The sequence below is a fragment of the Ictidomys tridecemlineatus genome, chromosome 2, assembly GCF_052094955.1.
Source record: "Ictidomys tridecemlineatus isolate mIctTri1 chromosome 2, mIctTri1.hap1, whole genome shotgun sequence".
NCBI classification, from domain to species: Eukaryota; Metazoa; Chordata; class Mammalia; order Rodentia; family Sciuridae; genus Ictidomys; species Ictidomys tridecemlineatus.
The window spans coordinates 14020316-14035560 of NC_135478.1; the positions used below are offsets into that span (position 1 = coordinate 14020316).

The window sequence follows — 15245 nt, forward strand, 5'->3', positions numbered from 1 at the left end:
GAGAGGGAAGGGGCGGGTGATGGGCTGGGGGGTGGGGCAGTGCCAAAGGACTTGGGGTGAAGCCTCAGGGTCCCCCCTCTTTCCTTCGAGGGTCCCCATCCTCTAGGACCCCAGCTTGGGGACTTGTGGGGACTTCTTTTTTTTTTTTTTTTTAATATTTATTTTTTAGTTCTTGGCGGACACAACATCGTTGTTGGTATGTGGTGCTGAGGATCGAACCCGGGCCGCACGCATACCAGGCGAGCGCGCTACCGCTTGAGCCACATCCCCAGCCCCTTGTGGGGACTTCTAAGCCAGAACTGGGTCCTCTCCAGACCCAGCGTCGCCCAGCACCGGGAGGCACAGGTGGGGGTGGACGCCAGGACTGAGGTGCCCTTTGTGTCCATCCCCCTTCCCTGCCCCCACACCCGACTGCTGTCCTGTCCTGCTGCATGTCTGCCCTGCATCTCTCCCCCAAAGCCACTCAGGGCTTTCCCCCGTCCCCACAACCTCCCCCTGGGACTGCCCCAGAGAAACCACCAGCTCTGGGAGCGAGGCCCCCCGGGACTGGAGGAGGACGCAGGTGCAGGGCGGGGCAGGCTGGCATCTGCACCCCTACACCCCGCCCTGCCGGCTTCTGCATGGCCACATGCCCAGGCCACCAGGCACCTTGTTCCTGGGGTGTCCTGTGCCCAACAACCTGGGAGGCTGTGGGGAGAAGCGTGCCCTCTCCACCCCAGGGGCCCAGGGACCACAGCAGGATGGGGGCCCGGCCCTCCAGTCCCCTGGACAAGCAGCAGCAGCAGCAACTGAAGGGTGAGCCGGGGGTGGGGGGGCGGGGGGGCGCGGCCGGCACTGGGTGAGCCCGGGGCACAGTGACCTCCAGACGGAGCGGTGATTTGTAAATATAAATGGGACAGACTTATGCTGGACAAGGCTCCTTATTTAAATGAATTCAAATGTGACTAATGTTCTGCGTTTTTATTTGGTGACTCCGATGACCTGTTTGGGGCAAGGTTTCAAAGTATGGGGCATGGGACCAGGTGGGAGGTGTTCTGGGCACAGTTGGGCCCCCAAGGATGGCCCTCCTAGGTGGGCCCACCAGGTCCGTCTGCATGCCCTGGGGACTGAGGAATCAGAGCCAGAGTTGGTGCTGTCTGAGTTACTCTGTTCCCTCATATTGAGATTGAGCACCTACTGTGTGCTGAGTCCTGGGGACATGGTAAGGAAACAGGGACAAGTCATGGTCAACCAAATGGCAGTTGGACTGGAAATCACGGTGGGAGTGACAGATGGAGATGGAAAAGGGGAGACGGGGTCACATGAGGGCTGGGGCGTGGCGGAGTGGGCAGGCAGGACATGTGGGAAGAGCATTGCGTCATGGGAGAACTGCACGTGTGCAAGGGTCTGTGGCGCACGTTGCAGACTGCCCAAGTTCAGAATTAGGCGCTGGCCTCACTCACTGTGCCCTCGGTGAGTGCTGTCCCCTGTCTAGGACTTATTCTTCAGACTGTTGACAGGCAGCGAAGCCTGTCCTGGAGAGCCGCTGGAGGTCACAGTGAGTCACTCACCTGTGCAGACTTGGGACTTTTTTTTTTTTTTCTGTAGTGGTTTAAACAAGGTTACGATTTAGCTGGGTGTGGTGCTGTACACCTTCAATCCCAGCTACTTGGGAGGCTGAGGAAGGAGGATTGCAAGTTCAAGTTTCAGCCTGGGCAGCTTAGTCAGACGCTGTCTCAAAAAATAAAGAGGGTGAAGATGTGGGGAAAGGCCCACTCAGACTCTGCTGGTGGGACTGCAAACTGGTGCAGCCAATCTGGAAAGCAGTGTGGAGACTTCTGGGAACATTGGGAATGGAACCACCATTTGACCCAGCTGTCCCTGTCCTCCGTCTATACCCAAAGGACTTAAAAACATCATACCACAGGGACACAGCCACACCCATGTTTATAGCAGCACAATTCACAGCAGCTGAACTGTGGAGCTGCCCTCATGCCCTTCAGTGGGCGAAGAGACTGGCGCACACACCAGGGAATGTCACTCCGCAATAAAAGCCTGTGCAAGTCCCCAGGCAAAGGGGCGGGAGGGCTCCTGGGAGGTGAGGGGTCTGCTCCAGCTCTGAACTTGGTGACCCTGGCGTGGATGTGTGACCGGGCTCCGTGCTTTAGACTCTGAATGACATTTACAGAAAGACACCAGCGAGGCCCGAGTCCCCGGAGCCCGTGGAGACAGTCGGGACTCCCCGGAGCCCGTGGAGAGGGTCGGGGCGCCGAGGGAGAACGGGATTCAGGACAGGTCTCCTCGGCAGCCTCAGGGCCCCATCTGATCTCTTCCCAGGCAGCTGTTTAGGGCCCAATGGGGCTGCTGTCCCTTTGTCCCCGCAGGTGAGGTGGACGTCCTGCTGAGGAACTTCCTGCCTTGTTACCGCAGGCAGCTGGCCGCGTCTGTCCTGAGGCAGATCTCCAGAGAGCTGGGCCCCCAGGAGCCAGCCGGATGCCAGCTGTTTCGCAGCAAAGTGGGTGCCACTGGGTGCAGGGGCCTGAGTGTCCCGGCCTCCTCAGCCCACATGCCCTGCCAGGGCCTTAGCAATATTCATCTTTGGAACAAGTGTTCCCTGTGTGTGTGCTTCACACCGCATCCCTGGTTAGGTCCCTAAGGACACATGGTGGCGGCAGAGGCTCACAGCCTGTAATCCCAGCAACTCAGGAGGCTGAGGCAGGAGGATCATAAGTTTGAGGCCAGCCTCTGCCACTTAGTGAGGCCCTCAGAAATTTAGTGAGACCCTTTCTCAAAATAAAATATAAAAAGAGCTGGGGCTGCAGCTTAGTGGTAGAGCACCCCTGGGTTTAATTCCCAGTACCCAAAGAAGAACAGGAGGGGGGGGCTGTTAGAGAGTGGTGTTGGCTGCCGTCCTAGCTGCTCAGGAGGCTGAGGCAGGAGGATCCCTTGAGCTCGACAGTTGGAGGCCAAGCTGGGCAACAGCTCAGGAGGAGGAGGAGGGAGGGGGGTCGGTGCGCCCTTCACCTGGACTTAAAAACATCACACCGCAGCCAGAGCTGTCCAGGTGGTGGGGAGCTCAGCACCCCCTGGTCCTTTCTTGTGCAGAAGCTGCCGCGCGTCCGCGAGCACCGAGGGGCCCTGATGCACCTGCAGGGCCACCCGCCCCGGTGGCAGCCGGTCTTCTGCGTTCTCCGTGGGGACGGTCGTCTGGAATGGTTCAGGCACAAAGAGGTGCGCGAGTGCAGAAGAAGGGACCGCTTCTGGCGTCTTCCGTCCTGCCCTCCCCGGCACCATGCGCTTGGCCTGGGTGGGCGACCGCCTCGTCCCCTCGCCTGAGCTGGGAGAGATCACTCGCTGGGACTCGGTTGCGCCTCCGTGAAATGGGGCGAAGGCGTTCCTTCCGCTGCGCAGGGAAAATGCTCGTGGGGACCGGGTCCGCTCAGCGCGGAGGGGGCGGGGCGCTGGGGCAGGGGCGGGGCGCTGGGGCAGGGGCGGGGCGCTGGGGCAGGGGGCGGGGCGCTGGGGCAGGGGGCGGGGCGCTGGGGCAGGGGGCGGGGCGCTGGGGCAGGGGGCGGGGCGCTGGGGCAGGGGGAGGGGCGCTGGGGCAGGGGGAGGGGCGGGTGGCATTTTCCGCCGACGGCACCTGTCCCGGGTTCGGTAGGAGTATGAAAGCGGGCGCCCAGTCCTCGGCTCCACGGCCCTGACGGGGTACACGCTCCTGACGTCCCAGCCTGAGTACCTCCGCCTCCTGGACGCGCTGTGCCCAGACTCCTCCGGTAAGGCTCCCGAGGCCCCAGAAGTAGGTTTCCCCGCTGAGCACGTCCTTGGGGCCGGGGACCACCCTGGGTGCGCGGCGGGAGCTGAGCAGTACCCCTGGCCTCACACACTGCGGCAATCCCCCCCCAGACGTGACCCCAACAGAGTCTCCAGATGTCACGTCCCCTGGCAGAGAGAGCAGCATTGCCCCGGGGAGCTGTCCCCCTCTGGGAAGAAACCCCCCACTCTCTCCAAGCTGAGAGGAGCAGTTAGGTCACCCGAGGGGAACCCAAACAGCAGAGTTGGTAAAAGCCAGAAAACCCAGAGTCAGCAGGCTCGTGGGGAGACGGGCAATGGGGGGGGGGGAGGTCGCCCAGATTTGGCTGCAGAATTCATCTACCTGCTGAGGGCTCCTGAGTGTGCAAGTGTGAGTGTGTGTGTGTGTGTCCCTTTCTCTCTCTCTCTCTCTCTCTCTCTCTCTCTCTCTCTCTCTCTCTCCCTCTCTCTCCCTCTTCCTCCCTTTCTCTTCCTCTTGCTCTTCTAACATGGTGCAAAAAAAGGTTTAGGGTGAGAAGCAACACCCCTGGGCCAGGGTAGGCTTGGGGGTGCTATCTTGTGCCTGCCCAGCCGGCAGCCTCTTCACTGATGACCCCATTTCACAGATGAGGACGTTGAGGCTGAGGAACGACCCACGGTGGGTAAGGCACAGAGCCAAAATCCCACCCTCGGCTTCACAGCCAAGCTCATTCCACCAGCAAATGAGCAGAGGAAGTGCGTGGCTGCTGTTAAGACCCACGCCCTCCTTCCGGCTGCTTGAGTCAATGATGGCCCTGACATTGCACCTGCCGAGGGAGCCCCAAACACCGAGGGGCAGAACAGCCAGTGACAGACCCAAGACCCCATCTGTTTCACAGATGCCCCCCACATTTGCATGTAGACTTTATTTTTTAGTTTTAATGTATTTTGCAGGCTGGGGAAGGAACCCAGGGCCTCATGGTGCTGGGCAAATGTCCACCACTGAGCCATGCCCCCGACCCACTAGCAGACTTCAAAATCTGGATCGTGTCTAGATTTTTATCTCTGAACTGGGAGGTCCAGGAATTTCCACTACCTGGATTTTTAGGTCTTTTCACAGTCTGTATGTGTCTCTCTGGAAATTAGAGCAAAATACTGAGGACTGAGGAGACCCCAAGTAAATTCACCAAAAATGGATACACTCATTTTGCCCAATTTCCAGTTCTAGGTCATCAGTATCATATTAAGTCCATTTTACAGGCAAGAAAACTGAGGTTCAGAATGAGGAAAAAGTGTGCCCTATTTGGTCGGGCACGGTGGCACATGCCTGTAATTCCATCAGCTCAGGAGGCTGAGGCAGGAGGATCATGAGTTCAAAGCCAGCCTCAGCAATAGTGAGGCGGTGAAGCATTTCAGGGAAACCCCATCTCTAAGTAAAATACAAAAAGGGCTGGGGATGTGGCTCAGTGGTCCAGTGCCCCTGGGTTCAATTCCCAGTATGGGGAGAAAAAAAAGTGTGCCCAATTTGTAGAGTCAGAAAATAGTTCAGCCAGGTTTGACCCGAGGCCTGACTCCAGTACTCCCGGAAACAGCGCTTGGATGCATCCCAGCCGGGGATCGATTGGTGATGGCTGCCTGGAAGCTGGGCTGGGGAAGGAGGGCTGGGATGGGTTGGTGATGTCTGCCCTGGGCATACGGGGAGGAACAGGGCCGGCCTCAGGAGTGTCCTGAAGACTGGCAGCCACCCCGAGGGGGTTCATGCTTATGTATGTAGTTTGTGGGTATCTTTTAGTGACTGAACGGATGGATGGTGACTTGACTTCTGGGCTGCTTTCAGGGGACCAGGTGCAAGAAGAGGCTGAACCCCTCTTGGAAGCGCCGGTGAGCTTCCCCCTATTCCTGCAGCACCCCTTCCGCAGGCACCTCTGCTTCTCTGCAGCCACCAGAGAGGAACAGCGTGCCTGGCGTCTAGCCCTGCAGGGTGGCATCCGACTTCGGGGCACAGGTAGGTGGCAGGAAGTTTTAGGCAGTCATGGGGCTCGGGGTTTGGGATCAGATGGCTCTGTCACGTGGGACATCTTCATGCCTCAGTTTTCTCATCCATAAAATGGGTTGCTGGGGAAGATAAAAGGGACCCCAGGCAGCTGTGAGAACACAACACCAGGGCTGTGAGGGAGACACAGACCATGCCCTGCGGGAGCTCAGCCTTTGGGGTGAGGGAGGAGAGGTTGAAGCTGAAGTCTAGAAGAGACGAGGGGTCAGCCAGGTGAAGAAGGGAAACAGGATGGGCACAGGCAGTTGAACCAGTTGTTGACTGCACAAACGTACCCCGCTCCGAGGGCAGTTAGGGGCCTCTGTAGGGCCCGAGCTGCTGACCAGGGGCTGTGGCTGCGCATGGGGTTGCCCTTCCTCAGTGGAGTCAGGGTGCTTGTGGCGGAGGTGGTCCCGCAGGAGTGCGTTTCCTGCGGGAGGGTTGTGCTTGTGCAGATGCGGAGGTGGGTGGCACCTGGGTGCTCCTGGTGAGCTGGGGGCCAGGCTGGGGGTGCCCTGAGGAGCCGCCCTTCAGTCCTGCAGCGGAGCCAGGCGCCGGCTGCCCGGGCCTTCCTGGAGGCCGTCCGCCTCTACCGGCAGCACCGCGGCCACTTTGGCGAGGACGACGTGACCCTCGGCTCCGATGCGGAGGTCAGTGCTCCACCCGGCGGCATCGGGAGCCCGGGACGCCTGCGGCCGGCCCGGCGCCCACGGCCCGTCTTGCAGGTGCTGACGGCGGTGCTGGTGCGGGGGCTGCTGCCGGCGACGCGGGCCCAGAGCCTGCGGGACCTGCGGGGAGCTGGCCGCGCCCGGGCCTGGGCCTGGACCGAGGTACCCGGGGTGGGGCCGGTGGGAAGGTGAGGGGCGGTGGCCCGGTTCCCGACCCACGACGTCGCCTAACTCCCGCGTCCTCTCCCGCTCCGGGTCCTGGGCGCTGGTCCGGCAGCTCGCGGACGCCGTCTACGCCGCGGTCCTGGCGGGCGCCTCGGCGGGGCTCCGCGCCTTCCAGCCGGAGAAGGACGAGCTGCTGGCGTCCCTGGACAGGAGCCTCCGCCCGGACCTCGACCAGATGCTGCAGCTGCGGGCGCGCGTGGCGGGGAGGCTGCGGGGTGAGGCTTCGGGGTGAGGCCCGCCCACCGGAGGCCGGGTGTGGAGGCGGGGCCAGAGCAGAGGGCGGGGCCTGGGAACCCTGGAGGGGCAGCGCCGGCAGGGGGCGGGGCGGGGCCCAGAGGCCGAGTGGGCGGGGCCTGGGGCGGAGCCCGGCCTGGGAGCAGGTGGCTCAGGGAAGGTGGGGGCCTGGAGTGGCCGCGTCCCCTAGGCCCTGCTGAGCCAGGGTCCCGCCCGCACCCGGCCTTGGGGTGCTCTGTGGAGACCTCAGGCCGGTGCCTTCCACGAGCAGCGGATGTCCAGGGCCCGCTGAAGGCCTGCCTGCGCCGGAAGGTGGACACGCAGCTGTCCCAGGTCACGCAGACGCTGCTGAGCACCGTGGAAGCCGCGCTCGACGCGGTGCGGACCCTCCTGGCCCAGGGCATGGACCGCCTGTCCCGCCACCTGCGTGGGAACCCCTCCAGCGCGCGGCTGCGCAGAGAGGTGAGCCAGGGGGGGAGTTGGGACCCTCGGGTGGCAGGTCAGCTGTACCCCAGAGCCTCCTTCCTGTTGCAAAGCCTCCTCTGATCTTTGCCTCAGGCTGCTCTTTATCTCTTGTGGACCTTGGTGGCAGTCCCCTCAGCACCACGCCACAGATATTCTGGCTCAGTTTGAAACGTGAGCCGAGGGCTGGGCTGTGGCTCAGGGTCGAGCACTTGCGAGGCACTGGCTTCGATTCTCTGCTCTGCATATAAGGAAATAATAAGTAACCACTAACTAAAATAACAAAAACAAAAATGTGAGCAGAGCCGAGTGCGTGGCTAATCCCAGCTTCTCCAGGGGCTGAGGCAGGAGGATCTCGAGTTCAGAGTCAGCCTCAGCAACAGTGAGGCACTAAGACCCTGCCGCTAAATAAAAAATAAAAAGGGCTCATGTGGCTCAGTGGTTAAGCGCCTCTGAGTCCAATGCTGCTTACCAAAAATAGAGAGAGAGAGAGAGAGAGAGAGAGAGAGAGAGGTGAGAGACTCCATTTATGCAGCCCCAGACCCCAGCAGGAAAAGGACATGAGGTGTTGCTCACAGAGGTGACTCCAGCAGGGAGTGTGTGTCCATTTACTCTCATTCATGCCAACACCACTAGTTATCATTTTTTCTCAGGTTTTCTATTTTATGTCCATCTCACCAAACCTGTTACTTACTACAAGTTTTTTTGGTGACAACTGAGGTGGGATGTGTCTCCACTCTCATTTCTCCTTCAGCAAATTGGCCACAGGGACCTTGGCCTTGCTTTTCTATCCATTGATGGGTTTTTGTCACCCAACCCCCTGGAGCACAGGTTTACGAGTTTGGGGAGATGCCCTGGGACCCAGAGCTGATGCGGAAGTGCTATCGGGAGGCCGAGCGCAGTCTTGGAACCCTGGGGCAGCTGGCAGCACCGTTCGGCTTCCTGGGGACACAGAGCTTGGTGTTTGGGGTCCAGGATCTTGCACAGCAGGTGAGGGTGGCAGGAGGCTGTGGGGGAAGAGTGGCCTCCACAGAACAGTGGCCAAGCTGTGCTGGGGGGACCCGGGTGACCGGCAGAGCTGACCTGCACGTCAGAGGCAGGGATTGAGATGATCCGGTGCTGCCTGGCACAGTTGTTCAGTTTGCACACTGCACAAGAACCCTTGGCAGTGGGGGTTGAACTCCAGCTGGGTCTCTACTTCCCAGTCCAGGTGCCCTGGCACCTCCCTTCTTCCTGAGATGAGAGGTGGGTGGAGGAGGGGGTGGGGAGCTGGCTGACCAGGGCAGGCTGGAGGGCGCTGGGCAGGCATGTCACCTCAGCACCTCTTCCCACAGCTCATGGCCAACGCCGTGGCCACCTTCCTGCAGCTGGCGGACCAGTGTCTGACCACCTCCCTGGACTGCCAGCAGGCGGCTGAGCAGCTGGGGAGAGTGGGAGGGCGGGTGCTGAAGGTGAGGTCTGCGGGGCGGGTGGGGTGGGCCTGGCTGCCTAAATGGCCGCTGGACCGGCCCCTGGGCGTCTGGTGCAGAAGTTCCAGTCGGACGGCGAGGCCGAGCAGCGCAGGTGCGTCCGGGGCTGGCTGCTGAGCATCTGCCTGCCCTTCGTGCTGAGCCAGCTCCAGCGGAACTGCAGAACCGTGAGTCCCGGGGGCGGGTGGGCGTTGCGCTCTCCATAAAGGGGACAGTGCGCTTCCTCCCTGGCAAAGCCACTGTGCCCATCAGAGGCTTTTCTTCCCCGATCCTGGGGCTGGACCAGGTGGCTCTTCTGGGTCCTCTGCCTTTCTCATGACCCTTGACCTGCCACCTGACGGCTGGGCGGGTCCCTGTGTTGCCAGATGGAGGAGGGAAGAGGCAGATGCGCAGTAGGTGAGTTGCCAGGTGTCAGGAAGGGTCTCTTTGAGAAATGACGCTTGAAAAGCAAGGAACTAAAGGTACAAGCTGTGTGTCCCTGGAGGGTGTTCCAGGCAGAGGGCACAGCACATGCAAAGGCCCTGAGACAGGAGTGTATCTAACCACCTCTTAAAGGACCCATCTTTCGTCGCAGGCACCAGGGACTAAATTTCTGATTCATGACTCTGGGGGACAGGGTCAGACCATAGACCTTGCTAATGCTGTTCATCTGCACAACAACCCTCGGGGATATGGGTCACCGAGTCCGTTTTATAGATAAGGAAAACGGAGGCCCAAGTTCCCCCAGCTAATCGGGGCCCAAACCCACATCCTGGGTGTGTAGAGGTCCCTGTCCCCAGGGTAGCCTCCACTCCCCACAGTTCCAGAAGCTGCCCGAGTTTGAGGGGGACGTCCTTGCCATGGGCAGCCAGGCCCTGACCATCGAGGGCATCTACGAGGATGTCATCCGGGAAGCCTTGCTGCAGAGGATCGACCGAGGTGAGCCCGCCCCGCGGAGCCGCAGGAGGCTGGAGGCCCTGGCTGCCCCCACTTCTGGTGACACTTGCCCTTTAACCTGGGTCGGGACTGGGGTCCGGGCTCCCAGGGGGACAGTGAGGGCCTCCCTGAGGGAGGGGGCCTCTGAGGGAGGCCATGAGAGCTGTGTGGGGTCCTCGGGATCAGGGGGAGGCGGCAGAGCTCAAGAGCTGGGGACAGACCCCCAGATCAAACCCACGATAAGACTAGGAATGGCTCTCACCCCCGCTTCACGCTGGGCTGGTGCCCAGGCTCCCGGGGTACTCAGACGTGGGCAGACCCCCCCGGAGCTCCAGGCTGGGGAGCAACTCTAGAAACATCTCCCTCCGGTCCGTTTGCCCATGAGCCTGTGACCCCAGAGACGTGTGCACGCGCGCAGTGGGCTGGGGGCTGGGCGGCTGGCGATGTCATGGCATCTGTGTGCCATCTTGCTGGCACACGGGTGTGAGGGGGAGGCTGGAGGCTGCTGGAGCCGATGGGCAGGGACTTTGAGGACAGGAAGAGGAATTTGGACTTTATTGTTTAGGCAATAGGGAGCCAGAGAGGGTTGTGAGGGGAGGGGGAGAGAGTCCCACTGGAAGCTACGAAGGAGGCTGTGGTCCCCTTGGTCCTGGGGACAAGGAGTGGGCCCAAGCAGAGGGAGCAGCCAAGGGGAGGCCAGAGCGAGGTCAGGAGCAGAGAGGAAGCTCAGAAGAGCCTGTATTTGAAGGACACAGAGGGGAGGAGGGAGCATAGGAGGTCAGCGAGGTGGCAGAAACCAGGGACGTTGCCATCCCAGGAGCCAGGGGATCCGGGTGAGGCTGTCCTTGCCTGTGGGTGGCCCAACAGCACCAGGATGCCTTAGAACAGCAGGAGTTTTAAATGAAAAAAAAAAAAAAAGCTATTCTCTGACTGCAACATTCCGTCCCCATCCAGGGGCCTCAGTGAGTTTCTGGTCCTGGGGGTGCCGTGGGTCCTTTAAGACTCCATCGTCGATTGATTTCTGATGTCTGTTCAGACCAGTGTATTGGGAGGGGCTGGTGGCCTCCGGGTTGGATGAGGGGTGCGAGGCTCGGTTAGCAATGTCTGCTGTGAGGGGGGCATGGCAAGAGGCTCCCTGAGCACCTGTCTCAGGATCCTGGTGAAGACCTGGCCTGGAGCCTTGGTGTCCGCTGGCCTCTCTAGGAGAGTGCGCGGCAGCCCCTGGGCCTCCCCAGCTGCATCCAGGGGCTTATCTCTTACTTCAGAATTGAAAAAGGGCCTTGGCACCAGCGACTCGCCCTGCACTCAGGAGGCCCCGTGGCACCAGGAGGGAGCAGGTAAGACCTGGAAGTCTCCCCAGCGCTCAGTGGGTTCTAAGGGGCCGGGGGCAGCGCAGGGGGCATGGTCTTCTGGGGAGTGTGGCTTTGGGGATGGAACAGCACGTCTCTCCTGTCCTGCACTGCTAGGTGGGCCAAGCTGGTGACCAGCAAGGTGATGAGAAGCCACCGTCGATTCTCTGAGCTGCAGAAGGACCCTGTGGGCCCCGGCTCTGACAGGCATGTGGGCTCAGCCCTGGGAGCTGGACTGGTGCTGAGCCTGTGACCCATCTCTTCCAGCCAGGACAAAGCAGGGTGCTTCCCATCAGCTGCTTCCTGTCCTCAACAGGAGGAGGGGACATTGTGGCCATGGGATGACCTTTGAGTTTATCATCAGTGAGGACACTGTGAGATGGGCATATTAAGGGGTCAATTTGTTACACAGCAATAGCTAACTGATACACTCCCCAGCTGTTCTGGAGCAGTTCCCTGTCACCAATTCCTGCAGATAAATGAGATAAATGGATGAATATTCGCACTAACTAGAACAAATGGTTAAAGAGTCTTTCTCTCTCTCTCTTTTTTTTTTTTTTTTAAACTCTGGATTGAACCAGGAGCACTGAGCCACATCCCCAGCACTTTTTATTTTTTTATTTTGTGACAGGGTCACTAAGTTGCTGAGGCTGGCTTTGAACTCGCCATCCTTCCGCCTCAGCCTCCTGAGTCGCTGGGATTATAGGTGTGCTCCACTTGTACCCAGCCCCCTGAGACTTTTTAACCAGAACTAAATTCCTGGGTGTTTTGTTCCTCGTCTTTCAGACAAACAGCTCAAGTCCCAGGGAATAACCTTGTACAGTCAGCCCTCTGAAGGTGTGGGATTCACATCTGGGAATTTAACCAACCATGGATCAAAAATATTTGAGAAAAAAAAAATTGCATCTGAATGAACATGTAGAGACCTTTGCAGAACTGGGATGGAACCCAGGAATTCCTCATGCTGGGGGAAGCTCGGGAAAGCTCTGCCACTGAGCTACATTCTTAGCCCCAGACATTTTGTTTGTCCCTTATTTCCTTAAACAATACAACGGAACAACTATTTAATGAGCATATACATTGGGTCAGATATTACACGGCATCTAGAGATGACTTCAAGTCTACAGGAGGCAAATGTTAATGCTACTTTATATAAGAAGTTTAAGCATCTAAAGATTTTGGTATCTGTAGGGGGGGCCCTGGAATCAATCCCCAGATTCCAGGGAACAACTTCTCATGCAAGCGCACAGCCTTGTGGGTAACTCCCCGGGGGAAATCTCAGGATGTAGAGGAAGCGTCTGTCACATCCTCAGTGGTCTCCAAAGCACTCTCCTGCACTCGGGCAGCTTGGTCAGTATTTTTAGCTCCTTTTTCCAGAGCCTTCCGTCCAAGTCCTTAGCCACGTACCCCCTGGATGCTTATCCATTCCTATCACGTGTTCATTAAGTCCCCATAGAGCATCCCTTATGCACCAGGCCCTTGACATGCTAAGTTTGGGGGCACTATTATGATGCTCACCACTTTACAGATGAGGAAACCCAGGCTCAGGTCTGAAAAAGGACTTGCCCCAAGTTGCCAGGCTCTGGTGCCAACGCCAGCCACTGCACCCACCACCTCCCCAGGGACACCTGGAGCGGATTTCACCCACATCCACCCGCATTCCCACTGGCTCAATGTCTCCACATAGAAATTTTGGGCTATTTCTACACTTTTGTAACCCCTGAGCCTCTGGAAAAACTGTGTTCTTTTAGACGCCCACTTCTTTTGTGCAGGTTTTTTTTTTTTTTTTTTGGTAGTTGGACACAATGCCTTTATTTTATCTATTTTTATGTGGTGCTGAGGATCGAACCCAGGGCCTCGCATGTGCTAGGCGAGCACTCTACCCCTGAGCCCCAGCCCCAGCCCCAGCATTTCTGCATTTTCTACACATCTTTTTCCATATGAGGACTTTTCATTAAAAAAAAATAACCTGTTAATTTGATAGATAACTACCTCATTGTCTTTTAAAAATTGCTTTGATAGCTAAATTGAACTTGTTATTGGCCATACGTTTGTGATTTTTTGTTGTTATTTTTAAGGCTAATTGTTCCTGTGTTTTACCTACTTTTTCCTTCAGTAGTGTTTAGTGTTTTCTTGTTGATAAAGAACAACTCTTTGTATATTAAGGATAATAATGCTTTGTGATACAGGTCATGATTTTTTTTCCCTCCTCAGCTTGCTGTGAGCTTTTCCGGGTTTAGTTCTCTCTCCAAAACTTTCTTTTGCAAGGAAGGGTGCTGGGGCTGGAACCCAGGGCCTCTGAGCAGCCCCTCTACCCAGAGCTTTCCTCAGTCCCCAGTCTTAACTGGGTATCAGGTTTCTGCTGAGACAGGAGCTCAGTTACTGACTTCCCTCTGCTTGCCAAAAAAGTCATCTGTTCACCGGAGGTTGGCAGCCTCTCCAGTGTCACAGCCTGTCCAGCGGCTTCCGGAGCTGGCCTCCGAGGGATTTCCCTGGGGTTCCGCTGCGGTCAGCTTTCAGAGGGGCCTGTACACTCCGGATGATTTCCTTCCTTTCTGATCTGGGTTTTCCGTCTTTCCCAAGAGAATGAGAGAAGCCTGAGCTTTCCAGACTTTTCTTCCAACTCTACTTTCTGAGCTAAATTTGTGCTGCGCCTCTCAGGCTGGAGGCGTGGCTCGGTGGCAGAGCCCTTGCCTGGCCTATGGGACACCCTGGGCCATCCCCAGCTCTGCCCAAAGAGAGGCTTTACAGCCTCCAGCTGTGTTCCCCTTCCCGGGACAGGGTGGAGCTGTTAATTCTGGAAACACTGTAGCAGTAAGAGTTTGTTAGCCTTCCCCTTTTGACAAAGCCATTATTTGCCCTAGGGGTGTCTAAATCTTTCCAGATGGAATGAGACATCCTGTCACCTTGTTTTTGTTAATAATATGAAAGCTCTTAAGCTCTTTCCTTATCCAATCCCGAGTATTTTTTTTTTTGCCTTTTTATTGTGGAAAGTTTCAAACACACTCCTCACATCACAGACCCCCGTGGGCCCTGCACAGATTCAGCAGTGACCGGTGGGCAACATTCCCTTTCCCAGTCCTCCCCCACCCACACAATCATGTCACCAATCAAGATTCTTTCAGAAGAGCCAAACAGTTACCTTGTCGTGGGGAGTATTGTGGGCAAAACCGGGAAGACTGGGATGCAGAAGGGGTGTCCTGTGCCCCAGGTAGTTGGGCCTGGCCCGGGTTTCGGGTCCCACTACCTGTGGTGCCCACGGGGCTGCACTCCGCGCGTGCCCTGAATTCGACAATATTGAACCCTCTCGCCCCCATCTTCGTAAATAAACATGTGTTTGAGCATCGGCTTAAAAGTTCATTTTAAAGAATGACACAAACACGATTAGGCAGAACATTACAGAACCAGGCGCCGTGGCGCACACGTGTAATCCCAGCAGCTCGGGAGGCTGAAGCAGGAGGATCGAGAGTTAAAACCAGCCTCAGCCACTCAGCGAGGCTAAGCAACTCAGTAAGATGCCAAGTCTCTAAGTAAAATACAGAAAAAAGGGCTCGGGGTGTGGATCAGTGGTTAAGCGCCCCTGGGCTCAATCCCCGGTACCAAAAGAAAGAAAAGAAGAGAAAATACATTATCTATTGCAAAACAATCTCCTGGGCGGATTTCCATGGAAATGATGACCCTGCGGGAGGACTTGCTTGGGCACTGCAGTGTCTGGCCGCTCGCGCCAGGCCTGAGGGTTCTCTCTGACCTCATTTTACAGAAGGCGGACAGCCTCAGCGCGTCCACCGCGGGGGCTGGATTTGAAGTCGGGTTTCTGGGTGCCAGGAAGCTCAACACCCCCTAAGGAGAGGTCAGGAACCAGGATGGTAGATCACATGTTGCAGCCAAGGAAACTGAGACTCAGATCTTTTGGGTCCTATCTAGCCAGGTCCGTCTGCTGGCAACGCGGGTCTTAAACACGTGGAAGTTAGACGGCTCCTCAGGCTGACCTCCCGAGTGAGCGGACGTCTGGATGCCACGCCAGGCCGGCTCCGCAAGCAGCTCTCTGTGCCTTTAAGGAGGCAACGCGGGGCGGAGCTCTGGGGGGGGGCTGGTCCGTGACGTCACGAAGGGGCGGCCTCGAGTTGTCGGCGGGTCAGCG

The 15245-nt window shown here is 57.9% G+C and overlaps 1 protein-coding gene across 1 annotated transcript; it reads left to right on the forward strand.

Annotated features, from left to right (window-relative positions):
- The first annotated feature begins 284 nt into the window (after positions 1–284).
- Niban3 (niban apoptosis regulator 3) lies at positions 285–14448 on the forward strand. The gene is given in 15 exon segments (XM_078037799.1): positions 285–795; positions 2364–2494; positions 3085–3210; positions 3641–3755; positions 5588–5755; positions 6317–6612; positions 6728–6890; positions 7181–7371; positions 8203–8361; positions 8706–8822; positions 8900–9007; positions 9641–9758; positions 11021–11092; positions 13436–13494; positions 13496–14448. Coding segments are annotated over 15 exon segments (2355 nt in total). The 5' UTR covers positions 285–431; the 3' UTR covers positions 13664–14448.
- The last annotated feature ends 797 nt before the right edge of the window (positions 14449–15245 follow it).